The 26,728-nt window shown below is 48.4% G+C and overlaps 1 protein-coding gene across 1 annotated transcript; it reads right to left on the reverse strand.

The window, feature by feature from the left end:
- Nucleotides 1-1,276: 1,276 nt before the first annotated feature.
- LOC122369390 (DNA-directed RNA polymerase II subunit RPB1-like) lies at nucleotides 1,277-25,767 on the reverse strand. The gene is made up of 4 exons (XM_043344103.1): nucleotides 25,664-25,767; nucleotides 25,020-25,501; nucleotides 24,348-24,410; nucleotides 1,277-5,763 (listed from the first exon to the last, which is right to left on the reverse strand). The coding sequence occupies exons 1-4, from the start codon at nucleotides 25,765-25,767 to the stop codon at nucleotides 4,586-4,588; spliced, it is 1,827 nt and encodes a 608-aa protein (XP_043200038.1). The 3' UTR covers nucleotides 1,277-4,585.
- Between the last annotated feature and the right edge of the window lie 961 nt (nucleotides 25,768-26,728).

Consider the following 26,728-nt stretch of genomic DNA (forward strand, 5'->3'; position numbering starts at 1 on the left):
CAAATAAATGGCAGCACAAACAGCGTAGTGAAAACTGGGCACGAAAGAGAAATACCCCTGTCCGCTAGGCGGCAGCACGTGTCAGACGACAATCAACCGCCGCCACACGAGCACAGCAGAGGGCAGCACGGCCAACTCGCCGGCCGCCCCAATAACAAGTCTCAATCGCCAACATAGCTCAAACAACATGCTTATCGTAGCTTATCAACTTTCCATACGGAATATTTTTTTCAGTTTCCCAAAAGATGTGTACACAGTTGTATGCATGTATGATTAAGTCCGTAGGTACCATTTTTAACTTAAATGTAAGGATTAATTAAGATTGACCTTCTCTGACGGCACCTATGTACTCGGGAGAAGCCTTGATCTATACCTAATCGGACATGTAGGTAGCTGGTCAAATATTCAGCCTTCAATGTTATGGAGAGATTTATATGGAGATTTTATCATATTCAAGGTGGAACTACATAGACCTAAATGTCTTCCAGCATCATTCGGATTACAGGCAAATTAGGAAATACATTTCTTTGAACGACAACCAGAGAAGGTTTGACGTTGTTCGGTGGTTCAAGAGTGCGCTTGCTATTCTCCTGCTTTCCTTTCTAGGGTTCGTTGCTGACATGACGAAAAAATATATATAAACCACTAACAAGTGACCTAACTTTGAATCACATCAAATTAGATATGTTCAACGCCCCGAAAAAGTTTAGGATTGATTATGAAATATCCCAAATGAAATCCAGCAGAGTACCTATATCAACGATTAAATCTTTCAAAGATATTATTTATATAAAATGAATGAATTAGTCTAAAAAAAACTTTTTTGTATCTGACTATACGATTACTTAAAAATGCCGTGTTACATTGGCAGCGTTTTGAAAAACCAATCAATATCTGATATCGCTAGAAGTGATTAGATATTGATGATAGATACGACGTCTCATGTTTCTTTTTAATCACTCGAGTTTCCTTTCTGTGACGTTCACCATGTACCACCCACCAATCTTGAGGTTTTTTTCGGTAAAATACAGGGCTGTTTAACGCCACTGAACACATATTAACACTAAAACTTTATGTCACTGAAGCCAACAGGACTAACCTATATCAATGAGTACCAACAACATTCAAAGGTCAGCTACTTCTCGTGGCTTGGCCAACGTCACTGGCGTAACTCCACACCTATACATCTACGTAGAACATAAAACAGCTCGAACATTTAACCATTTTGGAAAAACACTACGACTAAGTGTAAGTAAAAAAGATTGCTAACAGTAAGCCCAAAGTTCACTAAACATGTATCTCTAATAGCCTGCAACATTGACCGGTAAATCTTGCAGCACAAGCCCTTCGGCACATCGAGAACACCCCAACAACTAACGTACGACCGCGACTAACGCGGTCGATGGACCGGGTGACACACCGGGTGAGGGCTTTTCGTTAAATGTTCTCCGCACAGAACACCAAGCGGCTGTACCTAGAAAGCACGACAGCACACAAGACACCGGCGAAAACACACGCACAAACACCGATGGAGCAGAGCTCGCCCGCTGTGGCGGTTTTGATTCAGGTTCGCTACGATTGTAGAAAAATGTGGTAGACCTAAGGTATCTGGGAAAAATCAGTATCGGCATGCAGTAACCAGCTAGTGCTTTTGATACTTCTCAAGTTTTATTCTGGCCTGGCAAACAACAAAGTTAAGAATATTTATGTTGAATATCAGGTGCGCAAAGTTTTCCGGTAACAGGCATAACATGTTATGCTCTCTTCACTACAAAAATATTTGCGCATGTATTTCGTACATTGAACCTCGCCAGGCCAGACGCATATTTGATAGCCTTATCACCTTAGCTCACTTCTACGGGGCAACGCCAACGCGAAATCCCCAGTTACTCCCAGTTACCTTTGCTCACCAGTTTATTTATTTGCCCTAAATGAGCACAGGGCAGAACTGTTTTACCTGAGATAATTTGATTTTATACACGAGCGGTCTTACTGTGTGTACATTCCCAATGAGGCTGCCGAAAGAAAGCTGTGCTCGCAAACCGCGAGGCGCCATAGTCAGATGATAGCTAACGCCCGTTCGCTCATTTTTACCCTTGGATTTAGTTAAGACGAGTTCAAGATTGAATTCATTAGATTTGTGCTAAGCACCACAATCAACATCGGGCCCACATTTTGCCAATTGATGCCTCCCTTGGGCGGCAAGCTAAAATAATTATGGGACCAAGCTGAAACGTTTTTACGCTGATGTCCGAATGACTAAAGCCTCCGAATTCAAACCTGAAGTTGACTTATTTTACCTTGATTTCTAAATGTCTAGTTAAGTAGCCCTTGCCTGTCGCTTATGCCTTATATTGCCGACTACGGGCAGACGCTAAAGCGCGACTCGAGTCTCGCCGTTTCAAATCGTCGCTTTACGCCATCCCGCTAGTCAGATATAGATACGCCTGCCCCTTGGAATGGGTGCGGAGGGTGGTGCACAACAGAGAGTCTTATTCCATGGCTAGTTAAAATCGATGGCAGCTGGTATTTTAGATGTATTAGAATGGATAACAAGTGCAAATTTATGTTGTTGTTTTTAATACGAAGAGCGACTGGGGAAACGTGCAGAACAATACATTTAATTTGTCCATTTGATTAACACGTGTTTTCACCTGCTTTAACTGTACTACATGCCTGCTAACATTTTCAACAACTTTAAACTGGACTTAATCAAAGTAACATTGGGGAATTAGGACATTTAGAGAATGTAATGTTTGACGTGGTTGATATCCATATCTTTTATTCACACAGCCGTTTTCGTGAGCAAATATCAAGACTTCATGAAAAGCCTTTTTGGGTAGCATCCGTACCAATGGTGAGCGTTGGAAAGTGGTCGCTTTGTTACATTCGTCAGAGGTTGCAGTGGTTTAGCAACTGATTTTTTTTTATAATGTGCCCTACAAACTAAAAAATGATCTGCACGAATCGTATTGTGTGCATTTCCATATAAGTATAGCTGGTATGGCCAAAAAACACACTTGCGCCTAGATCAATTAAGTACCATATGGCTAACAATTATGAACGCTTAATCGCAGTGCACAAAAAAGTACCAGCACGTCTAGAATAAGCAGACTTTTTGCTCCAAGGGAAGGGACAGCAGACGCAGCTCTTGTCAAACGAAACATAAACCCATCATGGACAGACTTCTGACGTCATTTCAGGTATTGTCGCCGTGAAATAATTGAACACATGTGCTCTGTTTTCATTCATAGCGGATTTCAGTGTGGTTAATACGAAAAAGCCTAATAAAAACTGCTCGTTTACACGCAGTCTATCTGAGTTACAACTGCATATACCTATGCGGCCATTGGCCAGCCTCATCAAAAGCAATGATCGAGTCTCCGATTTCCGCTGTATCCAGTGTCCCAAATGACATTATCTATAGCAGAACGACGACCAACACTACATACCCAGCAGCCCGGACATTTACCGGTAATGCGACATTGCGACGGTCATAAGCCCCGGAGGATCAGCTGCTGCCCGAATTTGGCCTGAACACTGAACGACTACCAGAAATAGCGGCGAGTCAATACGCTGGCCGACGACGGGAAACGCGTCAAAGAACACCGACTCGGCACTGTTGTAAAAGGTTGCCATGGTAAGACCGGTGTGACCATTTCTAGGGAAACAGGTCCGTATCGATCGCTACATCGTCTTATCATAATTGGCTATATGTACCGACTCATACTGATTGTCGAAAAAAGCAATATCAGTGTGGGCTACAAAGTGCGCGGATCAAAGTGGAACGTGAGGGGGGGGGAGGGGGGGCTGGGGGAACCTGTGTGACTTGAGCACAGATTGAGCCGGCACTGTAGCCCGCTGGATGAGCATTAATTGAGGAAAGTCCGAAGAAAATTTGGTAAAATAATGTTGTAGCATGCATAAGTTCATTGAGCTCAGGTGCTATCAGATAGAAGTTCAAATGTCCCCCGATTACCGCAGGCTGGTAAACATTATGAGGTCTTAACACTGCATGGCTGACTGGCCTGCGTAAAATATGGCCTATCGGAGACAGCCAGCCTCTAATTCACATATCGGCGATATAATGAAATGTTGCCTGGACACTTTGATCTGCTGGTGACCCTCAATCAGCACGACACGTGGCTACAGCGCATTAGCTCAGATTGCACTGGACAGTCGAACCGCGCTGGCGGATCTGACAGCGGCGATGGAAACTAACTGTGCCGACGGGATCGGGCAGCGCGGCGGAAACGAGCTGGTGGGATCCGTGGCGCCGGTGGGATCCAACTGAGATCCAACAGCACCGGTGGGATCCAATCGGGATCCAAGTGTACCGGTGGGGTCCAACTGGGATCAACCATACCGGTGGGATCCAACTGCGATCCGTCTGTAACGGCGGGATCCAACTGGGATCCGAGTGTACCGGTGGGATCCGCGGGGCTGGAACCCGGCGGCGCCGGTAGGACAGCGGGGCGGGCTGGACGCTGGGGCCGAGCCGCGCCAGGGCGCTGCGAGTGGACGCTTGTCGTTAACACGCGCGACTCGCAGGCTCGGGGGGCGCCGGCGGCCGCGCCGCGGCGGCTCACATGGGCAGCAGAGCGGCGCCGTAGCACGGCGTGCCGGCGCCCCCGGCTGACGTGGAGGGAGCGAACACGGACGAGCCGCAATCGGCCACCGTGTCCGGGGAGTAGAACTGACTCAGCGACCGGGAAACGGCCAGCGGCATGGCAGACTGCAGCATAGCCGCCCGGCTCATGGACATGTGGGACGGGTACTGCTCGCCCCCAGAGCCGACAGACGACAGGGGCGGGAAGTACTGCTGGCCAGACGTTCTGGCAACCGAGAGTGGTGGAAAGTACTGCTGGCTGGGCGACCTGGCGGCCGAGAGCGGCGGCGAGTACTGCTGGCTGGATGACCTGGCTATCGGCAGTGAGAGCGAGTAGTATTTGTTGGCCGACCTGGCCAGCGGGTGGGTCGGGGAGTACTGCTGGTTTGAGGTCCCCGGCGCCGGCAGAGAGGAGTACTGCTGGTTGGGTACTCTGGTGATGGACACAGAACCCAGTGAGTACGGCTCGTTGGGAGCTCTCTCCGTCGGCAGCGGCGGAGAGTACTGCTGGCTCGGCGGCCTGGAGTCCGGAAGGGGAGAGGGATACGGCTGACTGGGTGACCGGGCGGCGGACAGCGCCGCGGGGTACTCGTGGCCCGGGGACCGGGTGGCCGGGAGGGGCGAGGAGTACTGCTGGTTGGGCGATCTGCCGGCTGGGGGCGGCGGAGAGTACTGCTGGCTCAGGGAGCGGCTCACGGGCAGCGGCGGTGAGTACTGGTGGCTCGACGACCGGGCGATGGACGGCGGCGGTGAGTACTGCTGTGCCGGCCCCGCCACGCCCATCGGAGAGAACTGGGCGGGCGTGGGCGCGTTGCTGATGGGCGAGTACTGGCCCACGGACGAGGGGCCGGTGCCGGCCGGCGAGTACTCGGCCGGAGAGGTGGTCACCGTGATGGGCGAGTACTGGTCGGGCGAGCCGCCGGAGAGCTGGCGCAGCGGCCCGCCGCCCGGCGAGAAGGGGCCCTCGGCGCCGGACGGCGGCCCCGGCGAGCCCTGCTGGGGTCCGGCCGGCTCGGCCAGGGGAGAGAGCTGACCGGCGGCCGGTGTTGGCGGGGTGCGGCCCACCGCGCAGGGCTGCAGCGGCGGCACGGCGGCGCCGTCGTACCCGGCACGCAGCGCCGCCGACTCCATCGTATCCAGGCTGAGGGGTCCGTCTGGAACAGGGCGGAACGGTGTCAGCAGAGGAATCCACACGGTATCCGGACACCGTATCCGGACATCAGTCCGGTACGGAATCCACACGGTATCGGTACCGGTCAATGCAGAGTAATCGACACAGAATCGTTATCAGTTCGACATCAGTTCGGTATCACTTCGGTATCAATTTAGTATCAGTTCGGTATCAGTTCGGTATCAGTTCGGTATCAGTTCGGTATCAGTTCAGTACGGTATTGACATCGCAATGACACAGTATCGGTATCAGTTCGGTATCAGTTCCGTATCAGTTCGGTATCAGTTCGAAACGGTATCGCAATGACACGGTATCGGTATCAGTTTAAGCATCAGTTCGGTATTAGTTCGGTAGGGTATCGACAAGTTATGGGTACGGTATCGGTCACTGCAGACTAGCGCTTAAGTACCGATATCGGTCACTGAAGACTAGCGCTATAGTGCCGGTATCGGTCACAGCAGAGCGGCACTATAGCATCGGTCTCTGGAGAGCGCCGGCTTAGTGTATCTGTACCGGTCACTGCAGCCTGGCGCCGTAGTTGTTATCCATATCGTATACCTCACCGAGTCACGTCTTCTCATAACATGGACCACCAACGTCAGATGAGAATAGACAAAACTATTTATCATACATTACGGGCCGCGGGAGCATCAAACCGCCTCCTGGAGCTGACATGGAACGACGAACCTCACATTGTGCACGATCCCAAACATTGTACATGAACAGGGAACATCGATTTGGAATATGAACGCTTGCATGGGTATGTCCAAACACAGATTTTCCATTAGCATTTCAAAACGGCCAATGAAAGCAAACATCTTGTTCTTTAAAAATAGCCTCGACCATGGACAACATGAATTCATGTTGCCTTCGCATTGATTTGAACTAACCTTTGATTAACAATGGGATATGATTCTAAAAGAACGATCAGTTGGACTATTGGAAAATTACCGGGGGAAATAAATGGACACGGACCGTCGTTGCTAAAACCATATACCTAAGGGCCTGTTCCAGCGCCTCCAGAAGAAATTCTTGACTGGAGGCTCTACCAGAGGTTTTACTGGAGGCACTGGAACGCAATCTGGAGATTTCTGGAGATTGGCGTCATAGATACCAAAAGAATGACGATTGTTCTCTCTTGAAACGCAAAATTTGTTTTCAATTTTAGTTAAAAAGATAAATAAAATTATAGCAATGTAATTTTCTTTACATTCAAGTTGTAAAATAATCAGTCAAATGTCCTTTGTTTACATTCGTGATTGTCACATGTGCACCATAATTGTAGACCAGAGCCTCCAGAGAAATTTGGACCTCTCAACTCTCTGGAGGCTACTGGAGGTTTCTGAAGCTTTGGCGAGAGCTTTCTGGAGCTTTCTGGAGGCGCTGGAACGCTCTCTGGAGGATTCTAGAGCTTTCTGGAGCTTTCTGGAGGTTTCTGGAGGCGCTGGAACAGGCCCTAAGTAACGTCACTTTTGAAACTACATCCCTGCCACACATTAATTACGAAATACTTCTCATATTTTCCAGTTGCTAATAATGCCAAATTTGTGGGCAGTGTTGAGCCGCTCATCGCTTTGCTCGGCTGCACCTTCCACTGTCCAAACGTGGCTGGAGCAAAGGAACGGACGGACTCTGGGCACTGAGGGAGGCATAATGTTATGAAGCGTATAAGTACATGGATGTTCACGAAAAACTGACACATTTTAAAACGACTTTGTGAGCATGTGAGAGCTCACGGAGACTTGATTTGCATGCCATTCGAAAGCCTGTTGAAAAAAGTTTTGTATGTGCATAGCTCCTTTTGGTAGCATCACATGAGTTTTCAAATAAATAAGAAAGCGTTAAAATGGGGAAATTTGACTTGGCGACAAAACTTAGCGGAAAAACAATGAAGCTCACGCGGCTACCATCTGCCACCACGACTGAACCAGTCCACGAATTCGTCTAAAATTTGGCATATTAATGTTTCGATGGATTATGTTTTATACTATTAGCATATTGTGGGCAAATTCCTAAGGAATGCCCAAATTGGCAGGCTTGGAAGTGCTGATGCCAGAAACCATGGCCGCATGCTGGCAGTTACTGTAGAGTGGTACCGTGTCATCTTTTAACGGCTTCTGTTAGCTACTGTAGCGGAAATGGGTCGACGTCTACACCATTCGGTGGTTCTGGCACGTCAGGGCCACCCCACGTGCAGTAACCGCGATCATCGGTCACATACGAGAACAGGGGGAGGGGGCATTGTCTCGCGCATCACCTCTCACCCATAGCCGGCCATTTCGCTCTACCTCAACACCGTGGACTATTCCTGTGGGGTCACGTGAGTGACATGGTCTGTAGCAGCGGCCCAAAGGACATCAAAACTCCCGACGAGTGCAGTGAGAGGTGTTGCAATTCTCCAGGCACGTGCCCAAAAACGGGGGATAATTTCCTGTTTCGGGCTGAGTCGTGCACTGCTCCAAAAACTCGTCATCTGCAAAATACGCTGTAACTTCTTAGAAACGAAAATGACATGTTCCCAAAATATGTCAATAAAAACTTAGAAGTCCACTCTATTTGCCCATAGCATGATCACCGTGCTGAGGGCAAGTGTTTTCTCGTAATTCGGAAATAAAATGTGTCAGTTTTTCGTGAACATCCCTGTACAACTATTCGCAAGTAAAGACACGGGAGCATACAAAACCAACAACAGTGCAACTCAGGTGGCGTGTCTGGTCCCTTACCGCTACTACCTCCAAGAGATAAATGTCTGTTATTCAGACTGGTTCGTGGTATGTGCTACAGAGAAATTTTCCAAGTTACGACCGAGCGATGAGCCGTACATATTTGTTACGCCCGAGTCCCTGAACACTCCCGGGATCTGTCAGAGTCGCCGGCAGCCACTTTAGTTTACAAATTGGGTTTCCTGATTGAAACGAGGCAACGCTTCGTCTACATGTCGATACCGTGTGCGTTACATCTGGTCTGATCTAAAGACATCTGAATGCAAAATGAAATGTGAAAAGGTCCATTGATATTTTTCTTCGCGATAACAGATAACATCGAATAATTATTTGTGCTTTGTATAAAAATAAGTTAATAAAATGATATCTCATCGAAGTTTTAATGTAGACTCCAATTCCTGAATGATTCTACACGAGACGAAGCACTAGATCTCATCGGTACCTAAGCGCTAGGTCTTACCTCAGCCAAGACAATGATGCACCACGCCGTGCTACCTATGTATGGTGCCAATAATGGATTAACAATAATCTGAATAGTTTTTTGGGGGTGCACAGTTTCACAAGTGACCTTTACAGGTCAACTTACAGTTCATTCGATGCGTATCGACGAGAGAAACACGATGTTGGCAAAATTTGACGCCAAAGTTATTCCCAACATTGTTGGAAAATTGTTTGGGCGAAACCTATCTATTTTGGTGGATTTTGTCCCCTGTAGGCCAAACCGTTCAGACCCTGGCTCAAATATGAGGCATGTTATCGAAAGAGCTTTAAAAGAGCTATGGGCATGCGCTTTTCCGTGAATCTAGCTGTTTTGGTTAACGAGTTAGGTATATGCTGATTTGTAAAAGAATGTCAAAATCAGACAAAACAATGTGAAAATTTTATCTTTGGTGTCCTCCAGTGACCTCAGCGACGACCTGATATGCTTTATGATAATGTTCGTAAAATAAACACAGCATCTCCGTGAACTTCCGTTGCCCCTGTGCCCGAGGCCAGCAAACAGTGGCGTGCTGAAGTAAATGCTTGCTGAAGGGTCGCCAAACCGTGACCCTTTGCATATCTGCCGACAATGCCATGCAACGAAATTTCATTAACTTTCCCATGGAATAAATGACACTGATGAATAATCTGGTCGGCGCACCTGGAGCCAGCCAACTTTCCAACTTTGCGGCTGCCTTCGCTGTTAGAGCGGCCGAATTAATGAGTGCTGTGAGCGACAAATGACATTCGGGGCGGGCTATTTCTGCCGCGCTGCCGAGCGCCCGCTCGCCCGGCCCCGGAGGGCTTTCCTTAGAGGCGGACGCGGAGCGCCATCAATGGATGAACGACACATGGTAACAGTCAGAGTCGGACAACGGGAGAACAACGGGCTCTTCTGAACGGCCGGGGAACGACGCCGAGTGCTAAACGCAGGTGATCGATAAGACGCTAGGGACGATGCATCGCCACCAGGCACACCGAGAGATGGACTGAGAAGAGCGGACTGAGAAGAGAATAGAGATCAACTGTTAAATAGGGCAATGTAAAAATATATCGAGCAAAAACAGCTGGAGTAGCTGAGCACACCATTACAAAAGTAAAACACTTAAAAATACATGAATCAATAGGCGCGCGTGTGTGTGTGCAATGTGCATCTTGCAGATGTCAAGTAATTCAGGATTTCTGAATTCTGGCTGGCAGGTAAGAGGTGCCTTGAGATACTCTTTGATCCGGCAGGCAGCTGTCCGCGGCGGCTGCGATACTTCAGTCTCCACACCAGAGTATAGGACATAGGTCACCGGTCGAGCACTCGTCGGGCTCTCAGCATCCAAACGCCGTCAGAATATTCATGCACCTTCCTGAGCCAAACCAACCTCGTGATGCCGGCACTACAAACTCGTCTGAATTGAGCATGACTTGGGGAGCCGGCGTCGAGAGCTGAAACTTCTCGCGACTGTCCCTATATTCCCGGCGGCACCCGTCATGGAGGACGCGGCAGGGGCACGCGCCGACGGATCAATGGCGGCTCCATTAAACACTGATGGCGGCCGGCGCAGCGCTCCGAGCCAATGACGAAATGCGGACGCCGGCCGCCTTCGAATGGCGCCGCGCCACTCCAACCACTCCAGAATGGCCACCATCCATATAAAATGTATGAGAGCGGCCGCTGTTCGGGGGGGGGCTGCCACCGGGCCCTGCCCCCCCCCCCCCCACCCTGTCCCATTCAGTACCACCAAGCCCTGCCCTCTCCCCCCCCCCCCCCCCGCCCGTCCCATTCAATACCACCGCGCACTGCCTCAACTGCAACGCTGTTACCATTGGGCCCTGCCGCCTCCCCTCCAACCCCTTACCCCACCCAATGCAGATGGAACATGTTTGTAAAATTTTCCCCCCCCCCAACGGGGCGAGGGTTAATTAACCCTCGCCCCGTTGGGGGGGGGGCATTTTGGCCCCTCCCCTGTGGTTTTTCCTGAATAGCCAGAAAACGGCGGTGCGCAGCGCCGCCAAATTTTCAGTACCTTCCCGGGCATCAATTTGACACCTTCACACCAAATTTCAAGTCTTAGGTCACCTTAGGTCAGGAGTTATTGAGGTCAAACTGAGGTCATGTTCGAGCAAAAATGAGCAAAAAACATGCAATCTTGAAACGCTCACCAAATCTACAGTTATCAAGCAATTTCAAAGTTCTTTATATGGTCTAGTAGACAAAAAGCGGCGCTACAAAACTGCTATCTCGGATTTTCAAAATCTTGGGCTTTTGACCCAAAAAAATCGAAAAATTGATTTTTTTTAAACTAAAAAAAAATCCAAAATTTTCCCGAATTTCGAAAAAACGGAATATTGTGATAGTCCCTGCGCTCTTCTATATACATACCAAATTTTAGATCGATATCTCGTTTTTTGGCCAAGTTATAGCGAAAAAAACTGTTCAAAAATGATGACGTCAAATTTTTGAACTCAATTTTTAGCGATTCTAGACCACGTACAACAAAACAAAGACCACCATTGAACTCCCCGTGACGAGCTGCATCGATTCGATACCCATTTTATGCAAAAATATTAACTTTGAAATTTGACCTAATTTGTTTGTTTGTTTGTTTGTCGTTTATTCATGATTATGGGCATGGACAATGGACAGAAATAAAGTTGAATTGGTGCAAAAGCATAAACTTATTACGAGGCACCTCTTCAACAAAACAAAACGAAACAGAGCATCACCGAAATAAACACACACACACACCAGGTCCCACGCGCAACCCCGCTGCCCCGACAGACCTTCCGACCACTATAGCTGGACCACACGCGCTCCGCCAGCCTGCGGCCTCCCCCTAACTTTGTACGGCGGCCCGTCTGGCCAGACCGGGACGGTGCCGTTCCATGGCATATGCCGTCCCGGCCCCGGGGAGAGCTGTGGGATACCTCCCCGGGCCGGGGAGATCTGGTGGATACCTCCCCGGCGCTCCAGACGGGCCGCGAGCCCCCGCCCGCACCCCCGGAAAATCATCTTTCCCGGGGGTGCCCCCTAACCACCGCCCGGGCGAGGGGAGCGCCGACCTGACCCGACAGGCCGGCGCCCCGCCCGCCCGGGCGGCCGACCGGTCCCTTTCAAGTGGGACCGGTACCCAGGTTGGCCCGGATGGGTCATAGGGGCGGGGGCCCAATGCTCGGCAACTCAGGGTTCCGCCACAGGCCGGCGGAGCCCGTCTGGTCCTATAGTAGACCACATCTGCTGTCCACTGCCCGTGGCATCTTTTTTTTTAAGCAAATCGTTTTGTTTCAAAAATGAATCCCTGAATGATATGCGCCACTTGCTTCGCTTAATTACTTGCTATGTGAGTTCCCTTCAAAAGTATGTCAAGTTGTACTTTGTCAAGTAATTGTGGGAAAGTAGGAATTAATTGTGATATTTCAAAAATCATTCTAATCCTAGCATTAGCATAAAGGGGACAGTGCAAAATAAAATGTTTTTGGTCCTCGCAATGATAGCCACAGGAGCAATTCGGACCATCTACAAGCTGATTTTGAATTCCGAACATATGTGCGTTAAGATGCGACATTCCGAGTCTCAATCTAGTTAGCAAAATGCTTCCCGTTCTCGATCCCAAATTGTAATACAAAGGTTGTGGGGCTTCGCCCAAGCGCTCTCGTATCTCTCGCTTAAAGGAACGTGATGAATGTAAACACCTGATGTGTGATGGCAGACGATTCCAGATCCTTATGGTGGATGGGATGAAGGATTTTTTATAGGATGTAGTTCGATTTGGAGGGAGCGTGAGTGATGCCGCATTGCGAAGTGGTCGTCCTGTGTCTTGTGCTCGTGTGTCGGGTAGAAGTGCAATCGTGTTTGGTGGTAGTGTGTGCCTGTCCTTCATAAGTGCATGGAGCGTGGTGAGTTTGTGGATCTCCCTTCGTGCTTGGAGTGTGGTCCAACCCAAGTCTTGTAGTAGAGTTTTGGTATGTGTTCTGAGAAGAGCTCCTGTGATGAGTCGAGCGGCTCTGTTATGGAGTCGTTCAAGTCGTAGAGAGTCATGAGTAGTCAGGTGTCCATCGTAGATCACGTCACAGTAGTCAAATATGGGGAGAATGTAAACAGTATAAATGTTTTTGAGAATGTGTCTAGGAAGGATTCGTGACAGTGGGTATAGAGGTCCTAGAGCCCTATTCACTTTGGATATGATGTCGTTAACGTGTTGGTGGAAATGCATGTCTGTTGATATGGTTAATCCCAGGTGTTTATGTGCAGTTACACATGGGATCGCTTGACCGTCAAATGTCAGTTTGGGAGGATCGTGTGTGGTCTTGTAAGTGAATGTCTGCTGTATAGTTTTGGCACCATTGAATGTGATTTTCCAGTCGCTGCCGAACTTCCCTATGGTGGTGAGATCTTGTAAGAGTGAATGTTGAGCATTGGTTGCATTGTGTGTGTGTGGTGTGAATAATGTGGTGTCATCAGCAAAGAACAACATGCTGTTATGGGTTCGATCTGCTAAGTCGTTTAAATAGATGAGTGCTAAAAGGGGCCCCAACACGGAGCCCTGTGGGCATCCAGCGTTGATGGTTCTTGGACGACTAAAACTTTCTCCAACTTTGATTTTTTGAACTCTATTTTCTAAGTATGATTTGAGCCACTTAAAGAGATCCCCTGTAATACCACAATAGTTTTTACACTTAAATAAAAGACCCTCGTGCCATATCTTGTCGAAATATTTGCTGATATCCAGATAGACCACGGTAAAATCGTCACCTTTGTCTAAGGCAGTGTACAGACTATTGGTAAAGTGGATTAGTTGAAGCACCGTACTGTGGTGTGGCCGATAGCCACTTTGATTGTCTGTAAGCAGAGCATTTTCAGTGAGATGATCATAAATATGCTTGAATATTATTCTTTCAAAAACCTTGGAAATACATGGTAATAAACTAATAGGCCTATAATTTACTGGGTCTGACTTGGATCCTTTCCTCTTGTAAATTGGTAAGACGTCCGCAATCTTCCATGATGATGGGAAGACGCCTTGGGTGAGTGACATGTTAAACAGTTTGGTCAGTGGAGTTTTGATGATTATAGCACACATCTTCAGAAGTTTAGCTGGCACATTGTCACTACCTGTTGATTTGTTAGGGTCAATGGCATTGAGGGCAGAAAGTACCTCGTCCTCTGTGATCACAAATTTATCCAGTATGGGAGGCTCAATAACTGGGGCAGACACTGGTGTCATTTCATCGACTTCCAGCAATGACTGTTTAGCAAAGAACTCTCCTAATAGGTCAGCTTTGTCTGAGTCATGTTCTAATATGGCTCCATTTTTGTCAACTAAGGGTGGTAAGGTGTCTATTTTGGCATTTCCCAGCATGTGCTTTAAAATGCGATGATACTCGTGGGGATTCTTTTGAGATTCTAATAGCTCATTACATTGCTGTTGGAGATGTCTCACTTTGAGACTTTTGTTCAGACTGGTAGTTAGATTTCTTTGTTTTTTCCAGCTGTTCCAGTGATGTTCAGTTTGGTGTTTTTGAGCTAGTTTAAATAATCTGTCTCTTTTCCTGATCTCCCTCCTGAGAGAGGCGTTGACCCAAGGCTTGCAATTTGACCTGACCTTGACCTGACCTTGACCTGAACTTGATCAAAACGTGACCTTAGCTTGCCCCAAAGGCTGCCTGACCCACATAATCGCATTTGTCATGTAAAATGGACCATAAAACATGTATCACACGACACTTTCATATTGTGACCCCCCAGTGACCTGATCTCTGTGACCTGACCTGGTATCAGTGACCTCAAATAGCAAAATATGTGTTTGAAGAACATTTCCCCATCGATGATTTTCAATGAAATGCATTTTACTCGATTTCACAACGCATTTCTTGAAATGCCTGTAAACGGTGAAAATTGAACCTTTGACCTGACCTGTGACGTCATCGGTTTGATCTAGGTCAATAAAGTTGGGTCACAAGGTAGTTCCCTGATATGGCTATCCAACACCGTTTGCCGCTTGTCGCTAGGTTGCGTGGTTCTCGAGATCTTAGGGGGGGGGGGGGCCAAAATGGCGTTGCTCGGCAGAGCCCAACGGGGCGCGGGTTAACCACCGGGCTCTGTCCCTTCAATTGCAATACTGTTACAATTTGGCCCTTTCGCCGTCCACCCCTCCAATAGTGACACTGTAACAATTGTTACCATTCGACCCGTCGTCGCCTCCTTTGAACCACGCCACCTTTCTACAACTGTTGTCCATCGTCTAAAATTTGTAAAAGCAGATTCAAAACGAAAGTTTGTAGAGGCAGTGCATTAGTTTGAGCAAAAGATCTGGGACTTGATCACAAGGATCGTAATCGCGGCTAGGGTCTGTGCGGATGAAGGCCCTTGGCGGAAAACTTTTCACTTCTATCGATAGACCCTCTGACAGCATATAATTTGACAGCCTTGTGTTGAGGGATCCAGTGAGACAAAGATCCAAACACGATACCTATTTGTTAAATGTCAAATTATACTATTTGTTGGAATCCAAATGCAATTTTTGTAAATATATGTACTGCGCTTTGGAATGTTTCTATTTTGACAGATCAAATGTGATCAGATTGAACAATATGTTAGTGTAGCACTATTTATAGTTGTGAACACTAATGGGCAATGTACCTACATGCAATTGTCCCAGGTTATCGTTTCACAGGCCGGGTATTGTATCGTAAGATCTATGCAGAGCAACTGTATTTGGGATCTGATCCCACTTATCCCACTTTATCAAGCTGGATAAGATCCCAGAATCCAACCGCCATACATATCTGTCCTTTTTTGTCGAATCCTTTGAGAGAATACACGTCAAGCAGCCTGTTGTCAATCGGATCATATATCCTATATTCCTAGCCTCCGTTCGGCATTTGGCCTTGAGACCCACAGAATCCCAAATCTAACACTCGGATCCATGAACATTGCCACGAGGTATAACTTTGTCTCAATAACTGTACCTAGCCGTAGCGTTGGCCAAGCCATTTATCAACACAACTGAAATACTTTTGGGTTAGGTTCTGCAGGAAGAAAATGGTGTACGTTGGGAGCTATGATCCGCCTTTCTCCGCGGCTGCCCGGAGGCGGCAGCGCGGTTCGGCCCGGTCCGGGCCGCTCCTCGCGGGTCAGTGGGTTCACGGACGGACCGGGGCGTGTTCACATGGTAATATCGCGCTTTACTATCGAAACCCACCGCCGGCGCATGTAGTCTTACCATGCAAACGCGGCGTTTGTCAAGCCATTACTGTCGCGAGGCGGCGGTTCGCGGAACGCCGCAGCTATGGAAGGCCGTTCCCCGGCCGGGTGATGGCGGCGCGGCGTGGCGGCCGGCTCCCACCGCTACCCCACCCCCACCATCCCACCCCCACCACCCCGGACCCACCCGGCCCAGGCCCGCCGGCCGCCAGCCACCGCCGGCGTCCCGCGGACGGACGGACGGCCTCGCCATGTGCAGTGTGCACTGTGTAGGCCGCCGTTACGTAACCGGTCGCCGCTGCAAGGAGGATCTTATTGCGCCGCGCCGCGCCACGCCACACTGCCGGTCGGCGACGCTAGATACAACCCAGATTGGGGAGGGTCAGGAAATTACCAAATAATTAAAAGGAGCAATATCCCTCAGGAGCCTTAACGTCATGTTTCCACTAAAAGCTAAAACCGCAGTTATATACCATTGCAAACTTTTGGATATTAGAATGGGATGTAGAAAACGTGGCTCCTGGAATGCTTTGCAAGAATACAGAAAACAAAGTCCGAAGCCGAAAAAATTGTCGTAAGCTAGCCATTAGCTGACGAGGAAATAGGCACTTAAACAATAATGTTGAAAAGTATTTAGTTGGATGCATAATGATATACGATGAACGTTTGTCCATCTTCCAATTCTAGTGAATGAAAGGGAGTAACAACAATTGGTTTATTCTATAGGCCATATGATGTTATGAGCTAAGATATATACAGATGGGCATGTTTTGTCTTATTAACAAATATTAATTTGACAGCAAGAAAAACGGTTTCTTCTACACACAAAAAATCAACATATTTAGACATGGCTATCTACTTCGACGAAATGGCAGCGTAATATGTACAATTTACGATCGCTTAGCAATTAACATTTCCGTTTACAATGTAATCTATACTACTATTTGAACAGGATCCGTCTGTTTGTTTGTTTGTTTGTCCGCCACGCCGTGTAGTGGGTTCAATTTAGCCGGCCTACAGGGCAGACGGTATATCGTAGGGGGTTGAAATTTCCACACCTTATAGGTGACAGAGCGGGTCAGCGCCTTTTCTAGGTTCCGACTCGCTGGGGTGCACGGTTCGCGCGTGGCGGGCGCCGGAAGAACGCCAATGAAATTTTGATCGGTTCGTAGATCTTCATTGAGAGCCGGGGTCGACAAACTTTGTGAGCTAAATGCATGCCGATCGGCGGCGGGTGCCTCGCATTGGCGGATGGGCAAGTTTTAATTTGAATAAATAGTGGCGAAAATATGTGTTGATTTTCATTCCATGGGAACGGTTTGTGATACGAGTATACAAATGCACCGTGTTTGCCGCAATGCGCCACATTTGTCTCAGGGCGTCATTTTTGCCGCAAATCGCACAGTTTTGTCGAATATGGTTCGATATGGGTGCAATTTGGTGCAAAGATGCATGCTCAGTCACCGGGTGAAAATGCGCCGCGTTTGTCGCAATGCGCCACATATGCCACAAAGCGCCATTTCCGACAAATACGATTAAGCGCAATGGAATGGTACGAATAAGGGCAGGGCTGGGAACACTTTAAGTCTGATATTTTAGTACTGATTGGATCCAATTATTCTGTGACCTGACATGATCTAGCGGTGTTCGTAGGGGTAGGAGTAGGGGTAGGGGTAGGGGTAGGGGTAGGGGTAGGGGTAGTGGTAGGGGTAGTGGTAGGGTAGTGGTAGGGGTAGTGGTAGTGGTACTGGTAGGAGGTAGGGGTAGGGGTAGTGGTAGGGGTAGTAGTAGGGGTAGGGGTAGTAGTAGGGGTAGTAGTAGAGGTAGTGGTAGGGGTAGTGGTAGGGGTAGGAGTATGGGTAGTAGTAGGGGTAGGGGTAGGGGTAGTGGTAGTGGTAAGGGTAGGGGTAGTAGTAGGGGTAGTGGTAGGAGTAGTGGTAGGGGTAGTGGTAGAGGTAGGGGTAGAGGTAGGGGTAGTGGTAGGGGTAGTGGTAGAGGTAGGGGTAGAGGTAGGGGTAGTGGTAGGGGTAGTGGTAGTGGTAGGGGTAGGGGTAGGGGTTGTGGTGGAGGCAAAAGTAGAACAGTGGCCCGGGCTGATCCCATCGGACGAGAGGTGACCTATGAGACCTGGCCTGACCCAAAGTGACCGGGGCTGACCCCTTTGGCCCATCTTGACCCCGTATCAGTCAAATTTCATCCAACAAAGCCCCCAGAACAGCTCTTTTTTAATTCTCTTCACATTTCCGTCCATATCTATGCTTCTAGCCAACACATCGATTTGAAACGAACACCATTCGAAAGCAAATTGGCTGGTGCCGCATTTTTTTCCTACCACGCAGCAAAGCAAGTGGCGCAGCCGCTTGTCTATCTTACTATTTGAACAGGATCCGTCTGTCTGTTTGTCCGCCACGCCGTGTAGTGGGTTCAATTTAGCCGGCCTACAGGGCAGACGGTATATCGTAGGGGGTTGAAATTTGCACACCTTATAGGTGACAGAACGGGTCAGTGCCTTTTCTAGGTTTCGGCTCGCTGGGGTGTACGGTTCGCGCGTGGGGCGCGCTGGAAGAACGCCAATGGAATTTTGATCGGTTCGTAGATCTTCATTGAGAGCCGGGGTCGACAAACTTTGTGAGCTAAATGCATGCCGATCGGCGGCGAGTGCCTCGCATTGGCGGATCGGCAAGTTATTAATTTGAATGAAAAGTGGCGAAAAAATGTGTTGATTTTCGTTCAATGGGAGCAGTTTGTGATGCAAGTATAAAAACGCACCGCGTCTGCCGCAATGCGTCACATTGGTCACAAGGCGCCATTTTTGCCGCAAATCGCACAGTTTTGTCAAATATGGCCCGATAAGGGTACAATTTGGTGCCAGGATGCATGCTCAACCAACAGGTACAGATGCGCCACATTTGCCGCAATACGCAACATTTGCCACAAAGCGCCGTTTCCGACAAAATCGAGTAAGGGTAATGGAATGGCACGAATAGGGGCATGGCTGAGAACACTTTAGGTCTGATATTTTAGTACTGATTGGATCCAATTATTCTGTGACCTGACATGACCCAGCGGTGTTGGTAGGGGTAGGGTAGTGGTAGGGGTAGTGGTAGGGGTAGTGTAGTGGTAGGGGTAGGGGTAGGGGTAGTGGTAGTGGTAGGAGTAGTAGTAGGGTAGGGGTAGTGGTAGGAGTAGTAGTAGGGTAGGGGTAGTGGTAGGAGTAGTAGTAGGGGTAGGGGTAGTGGTAGGGGTAGTGGTAGGGGTAGTAGTAGGGGTAGTAGTAGGGGTAGTAGTAGGGGTAGATGTAGTGGTGTAGTGGTAGGGGTAGGGGTAGTGGTAGGGGTAGGGGTAGGGGTAGGGGTAGGGGTAGTGGTGGAGGCAAAAGTAGAATTGTGGCCCGGGCTGATCCCATCGGACGAGAGGTGACCTATGTGACCTGGCCTGACCCAAAGTGACCGGGGCTGACTCCCTTGGCCTTTCTAGACCCCGTATCAGCCAAATTTCATCCAACAAAACCCTCAGAACAGTTTTTTTTTAATTCTCTTCACATTTCCGTCCATATCTATGCTTCTAGACGACACATCGATTTGAAACGAACACCATTCGAAAGCAAATTGGCTGGTGCCGCAATTTTTTCCTACCACGCAGCAAAGCAAGTGGCGCAGCCGCTTGTCTATATTACTATTTGTGGTGACGTAGTTTCTGTCTGTAACCGAGGTCGCGACTTGGTGTTACGTAGCGCGGGTTTCAGGTCAGACCGTCGCACCCAGCACGCTGAAATTTGCGCAACTTATAGAACAAGGATGAACAACGTGCCTTTGAGCGGTCTCAGCTCGATCGGATCGATAGCGAGCGCGTGGCGCGTGCCCAAAAAGTGCAAATTCGCGTCATAGACTTAACATGTATAAATCGGCTTGCAAAATCGGGCGAAAATGGCTAAATTTGCCCGACACGGGTCCGGTTTCCGTGCAATATCTCGGTAACCGTGCACCCGATCGTCACGGGGAAAACAGCATCGTGTAGAGAATCGAACGGGCTATCGAATGGTGTGCGGTGCAGGGGATGGCACGCGCCACGTGCACCCGTGGGGGCACTTTTGTTTGAAAAATTGACGTTTCGGACGGATTTTGGATTTTATTTTATTTTTACGTGACCGGCAGACTGAGAGAGTTAAAACAATGCCTTTTGGCAAGGGAAATGTATCACCTTTCATGGAAAAATTGTGAAAAGCTAAATGATCAAAAACAAGGTGGAACAAATTACTGGAGAAAATGACAATTGCCCATAATGTGCCACTAAAAAGTTACACGGGATTTGCTGCTTAACCCGATACGCTTGACAATTGAAAATGCTATAATTAGAAAGAGCATTCAATTCTCTCCAAGATCCAATCATCACGTTTGCATGACAAGCAACAGTATTCTTAAAAATATAAATGTTTTAAACCTCTGCAAAACGATTTTTAGCGAAAATTATCTACGCCTTTCATTTGTCTTAAAACTACGCACCTCAATTATAAAGCACATTTGACAGATTCTGAAGTGGAAAGCATGCTTATCAGACACGGGCACCTCGATGCGGTGGATATTTTTTTCACAAACCAAAACGTTTAGCCGTCAAAAAGCAATCGACCGAAATGGATAGATAACCCAACCGACACAGGAACAACCAAACACCCGCCGATCGAAAATACCCCTTTCGCGTTGCGGAGCACGCGGGTCACCCTAGTAGGTGTCCATTTGAAGGATCATGTCCAACGGACCCCCCTAGGGTCCGTTGGACCCCCTTGCTGTTTCGCCCCTGATCGATCTAGAGCTTCGCAGAAAAAAGCGAGCGTGTTGCCCGTGACGAGAAAAAGCCGATGATACCCAATTTTAAGGTCCTAGGTCATTGGTTGACCTTCCAGGTCAGGTCATGACCCAAAAGTCGGGAAAATCGGGACCTGTTAAAATGTCGTAAAGTGTGGCTTAGGGTGGCACTTAAAAATCATTTTTTAATATTTAATGCGTGCGGGTGGTTTTCCGGTTCCATTCCCGTAAAAAATAAGGGAGGCAAATTTGTATGGAAAAATATTGATGTTTAGAGGTCGCGAATCAAGGTCAAAATTGAGATTTTGGTAGCAGATTTCAATATCATTAAAATCGTTTCTGACTTTCCTATTACGCTGTAATCGGATGATAATAAGGCATTTCTTAGTAATTTTCATATTGTTTATTGACATTTCATGCAGCTTCGGTCACACCGAAACGCTGGTCTATGTACTCCACTACTCCAGTTCCTCCTCTTCTATAGATTATTGGCGCCTCATTGGAGGGAGGGGCATCATGGGCAACGGGCACCCAGATCACTTTGTGTGTAGCCTGGTTAGCAATTTGCAGTCGATCTTCGGGTGTCAGGATAGCCTTTTCTGTGATCTTTTCAACGACATGGAGGAAGAACTGGCGCTAATCTTTGTCTTTCATGAGTGCCAGTCCTACATCAGCGCCATACTGCGCCTGGTGAAGTCATTCACCATACGCAACTCCCGGACTAGTTTCTCTCTAATACAGAGGACAATGACATTTTCTAGGCAGCACGAGACCCTGTAGGCATAAGGTCAGCAAAACGAAACTCCTCCGACGATGAATGAAGTCAAATCAATCATTCTACTACGTTAACTTCAATTTCCTTCTACAATTTAAGCCACCATTACCTATCACTGAGCAATATGGCAAATGCAGGAAAAGGAATCGATGACGACTCGTGCCCACCTTTAGCACGTGAATGACAAATCGGTCCACGACTGACGAGTGACGCCCTTCGATCTACGGCACATCATATCGAGCTCATCTCAGCCGAGTTCACAGGAATTCGATGAATTTACAGATGGATTTGGCTGACGAGTCACCAAGCCCGAGTACATTGGTGATGCATGCGTTAAGTTAAATAACGTAGCAAAGGTTTTTTTTCTCTCAGCCTGTCCGTTCGAAAACGCAAATAACACAGTTGAAACCAAGTGCCAGCCTATAACTCTTGAGGTGGCAAAGAAGGCTGCCTGTTTTTAGCGAATTAATAATGGTAAAGTGACGCATATCTGCATATTTATAGAAACCACTTCCATTCATGACCTCCAAATGGCTTTAGGAATGACGCCCGTTTCCAAACTAGAAGCGCCGCTTCAACATTTTGCTAGAAAAAGGACCTTCCTTGCATTCCATTCCTCACGTTTTGCACCATATCATTTGATAGCTGTCTACCAGTAAATATGCAAAAATAAGTGTTATACGCGTTCCACGCACCTTCTGTTCTTCTGAGCCTAGAATCCTCCCCTCATCGAATCTCACCGTTCCGTGCTTCTATCCTCAGGATACTGAAATCCTTCTCCTCCACGCCGCAACCCCCCTCCGGGCTGGACAGGCAACTTTATCTCATGCGGGCTGCTCCCTTGGAGCGGCACCGCTGCTCCCGAGGGAGCGCACCCCGTAGCCGGGTGCAGTGAGTGTCTTGGGGCTGGGTGGCCTGTCCTCTGGACGGGCTCAGCCCCGGCGACTCACTAGGGTGCCTGTCCAGACCAATGTCTCCCCCTAATTCCTATCATCCTTCCGGCTCTGCAATGGTCTTGTCGACCGAAAGGGCCTAACCCAACAAAACAAAACAAAACAAACATCGAATCTGCCGACGTCTTCGTACCCAAATGGACCGATGTGATTTCCAAAGATAATGTAATTATTACGGAACTTATTATCATCATCCGATTATTAACAGATTATTACGGATTAAGTAAACACTTCAGTAATAAGTGGTATCAGGTACGACAACAATCATAAGTCGGACCTGAGTCTGTGGTTTATTACGTTTTGAAGAGCAAACAAATAAGGAAATAAGCTCGCAACAAAACGTGTTAGGTCACACGAATTGATGAGATCAGTAGTGACTTTCCTACGAACGCGGTAATCAATTTCGACAAATGTGCTCATAGATATAAAGTTAGCTGAGGAAGGCATCACACTAAGCTAAGGTATGTAAGTGACCTAATATTGCTATGTTATATCAATAGGTCTCTGGTCTATCGTACGTCAGTGAACAGTTTTTAAGCTCATAGCTACATAGCGTCTACGATAGATGTAGTTGTTAGTTACGATAGATAGATGGTAAAAATTACAAAGGCTGTATTTATGATTGCTTTAAGACTATCTTCGTTTAGCTTTATCACGAAAAAGACATTTACTGCCATCACCAAGCGTTCACCTAGTTAAAGGGACCCTCCCACCTTAACATTAGTTTTGAGTTGAGATAGCCAAGTTTGCGGCCAGGCTCAGAAACCACCATTTATCCTGGTCGCAACCCCCGCAGCTTTATGGTGTTCAAGAAATTTCTTCCCTTTACTTGCAGGGTGGGACCAGCGTGGTCCCTATCTCTTAACCATTACGGGAATCTGATGACGTCATCAGGCTTTCGAACGTCCGTTAAATGTGTGACTAAAACGTTTTGTAGCACGCGGTGGTATATGCTGCTTTGCGCGCAACAAATGCCGCACTTTCAAATAAAGTCGCTAGGAACAGCGGAGATCCCAAAAAGTAAACAAAAGTAAAAGTCTAATATCTTGAAAACTGGTGAATATTTTTCGATGAAATTTGGTAGATATTCGTTTTTGCTCTTTCTGAACCGAGCGACATCACTTTCATGCCAATTCATTAACTTTTTTGAAGGTGGGAGGGTCCCTTTAAGAAGGGTCGAAATGCTACACTAATGTAATTAAAAAGTCGCCTAAAACACTGCATAGGTCAATGGCATGCGTCTTCACTGGGCAGAATAGATCGTCCTGTAAAAACATTCAGCCCAAGATTCAACCTGGGTCAATGCCAAGCCAATCAAGTGCCGAAAGTTATCATTCTCTGGGACGCCATATCATTCTCTGGGGCGCCTTGTCATTCTCTGGGACGCCTTATCATTCTGTGGGACGCCATATCATTCTCTGGGATAGAGTAGCTCTCTGACAAATAAATGTTACATTTCACAAAGCAATGTGTGATGAACAAAACATCGATTGACAGGGGATTGAAGTCCAAAAGTAGTGTGTCACAATTTTTATAAGGCAAGAAGTTGCGTATGCTCAAATAGCCCAAATGGTGTTAAAAGAGACATATTTTAATGATATGATAAGGTGCTTTATTATCGTGAAAGCGTAATATTTACCAATCTTCGGTGGCATCCAGGAAGCAGTGGTCGTGAGTCCTTTCTCCTCGCATTTCATGGCATCTGGAAGAAAGAACAGCGTGTTACATCGATGTCCATGCTGCATGCTTGCATGCTTTCATGCTTCTCGTTTTGCTACAAATGAGGGCGCACGGTACTAAGGTGAATTTTTCATTCACCAACGATGAATGTAGGTTGATTATGAAAATGGTTACACCCTAACTGAAACGAGATTCATAGACACCTGTCATCGCAATCACATATTTCTTTATTGGAATATTTTACTTCTAGTGTTTCTATACATATGCATCACGCGATGAAGTCGAAAAGTAGTTCATAGATCAGGATAATTAGTGAACCACTGGGAATCTGTTATAGGCGGAGCGAATTCGACTCTTTTAACTCATCGTCACGTGCTGTGACACACGTGTATTAAAACTGTTACATCGCCAACCAGGCAAATCTATTGCGATGAGCCTAATTATAGTTATCTAAGTATTCAAGAACGTCAATTTGATATGGTTGAAATATGAAATTGGTTTGAATCTAACTAGTTAAGAGCTAAAATACTGAAACCTCTTCTATGTCGCAAGATTGACCGTGGTGATGCGCCCGTCCCGATTACTCGCCAGGGCCGGTGTCCACCCGCTCCCCGTGTGTCGCCCGTCAGACCTTGTCCCGGTGTGTCGGTGGCCGCGCCGCCCTGCAGGACGGGCGCGCTCGGTCGGCCGCAGTCCGTGTCTCCCTCCTTAGCCACGCCGGACGGGCCGCGCGGCCGGCCCGTGCTGCACTTGTAGCCGTTGGCCACGGTAGTGCCTTTGGGCCGGCCCGTGCTGACTTTGTAGCCGTTAGCGCGCGTTGTGCCGCGCGGCCGACCGCCGCTCACCTTGTAGCCGTTAGCGCGTGTGGTCCCCTTGCGCCGGCCGCCGCGACAGCCCACCTTGTAGCCATTGGCGCGGGTGGTGCCCAGAGGCCGACCCAGTCTCTTGTTGGCCGTCCACGCACCTGACTCGCGCGTCTGACCTTTCTTCCTGCCGCGTCGTTTTTTCTCGGCGGGCTCTGTATCGGCGCCGGCGGCCGAGCAGGGTGTCGCCCCGGGAGGCGCCGCGGTCGGGGTGAGCGGGGTGAGACACACATAGCCGGCCGGGTCGCCGCTGGGCCCCGGCGGCGTGCCGTAGCCGGCCGGTGACGGTACCGGCGTCGGGTAGCCGGCGCAGTAGGCTCGCGCCGCGGCCGGGTAACCATAGTAGCGGGGGTAGTGAGGCGGCGCGGCGGCCGCCACCGACACGGGCGGCGGCGGCGGCGGCGCGGCCGACAGCGGCCCCCAGAGCAGGTGCTCATAGGCGCGCGGGTCGATGGGCTCCTGGTCGGGAGACGGCGGCGGCGGCGGCGCGCCGCTGCTGGCCTGGCCGCACAGCATGGCCGCTGAGTGGGCGCCCACAGGTGAGCCGACCGTGACCGGCGCGGCCGACGGCGGCGGCGGCGGCGGCGGCGGCGGCGGCGGCTGCAGACCCAAACGGAACGGAAACCTGCGCCGGCACACAGACAGGCAGACGGGTCAGCGGACCGGGCACAGGGCGACAGTCACGATACCTATAACGAGATAATCCTTGATGCGAGACATGACAAGATATACAGCGGATGCGTGCTATTGCACAATGCACAGTGGATAGGCACGTATGTTGTATTAAATAATCTAACTTTCTTACTTCAGTAACTAAGTCTTTGCACTTCCATAACAGATGTACAAGTATGTACTTCGTACAGTGCATGACTTGGTGAGGCATATCTATAAATACAGAAAATTAATTCAATAGAAAGCAGTCGAGCTACTCTGCTCAGACTGCCTATTTCAGCTTGAGATGATTGCGATAAAAATCGTTTTATCATTAAATTTCAGTGCTAAAGGAAATCAGTGTGTTGTGATATGTAGGTCAGGTGAAAATTAATGTACGAGTACATGGGTATATGGAGTTTGTATAAATTCTCCGTTGCACCTAACTATGTAGGACGCGTGCGGATGGCTTAAACTTTTGAAAACTTCGATGAAAACGTGGATATACGCATTTCAATAAAAACAAACATTATCTCGTATAACTAAGTGATGAATACAGTGAAAGTGTTGTAGTTGATACATTTCAGTCAGCTCGTTTGCCCACTCCTGATGTATAATCCATGATAAATGGCACTGATTCATTCTTTCATTACAATTTGCTCAATCAATCTGTTCTGCCTGATGTGACCGAGAGCTCGGTCACGGGCTGTGGGCTCTTAAAAAAAGGCCTAGATAGCTCTAGCCTGTATACCAGTAGACTGAAGAATAACTAGTCTCGGTGGCCGGGTGTGGACGGGGGCGTGGGGGGGGGACGGGAGCGGGGGGC

Source organism: Amphibalanus amphitrite, unplaced genomic scaffold (assembly GCF_019059575.1).
Source record: "Amphibalanus amphitrite isolate SeventyFive unplaced genomic scaffold, NRLGWU_Aamphi_draft 001031F_arrow, whole genome shotgun sequence".
Taxonomy (NCBI): domain Eukaryota; kingdom Metazoa; phylum Arthropoda; class Thecostraca; order Balanomorpha; family Balanidae; genus Amphibalanus; species Amphibalanus amphitrite.

What these genes read in the sequence shown, in the direction of transcription:
- LOC122369390 (XM_043344103.1), bottom strand. Translation starts at nt 25,767, where the DNA reads ATGCTGTGCGGCCAGGCCAGCAGCGGCGCGCCGCCGCCGCCGCCGTCT. An exon ending in CACCGACACACCGGGACAAG is followed by an intron (nt 24,411 to 25,019) that starts GTCTGACGGGCG and finishes TCTTTCTTCCAG; the next exon opens with ATGCCATGAAATGCGAGGAG. An exon ending in CTGGATGCCACCGAAGATTG is followed by an intron (nt 5,764 to 24,347) that starts GTAAATATTACG and finishes GCCCTGTTCCAG; the next exon opens with ACGGACCCCTCAGCCTGGAT.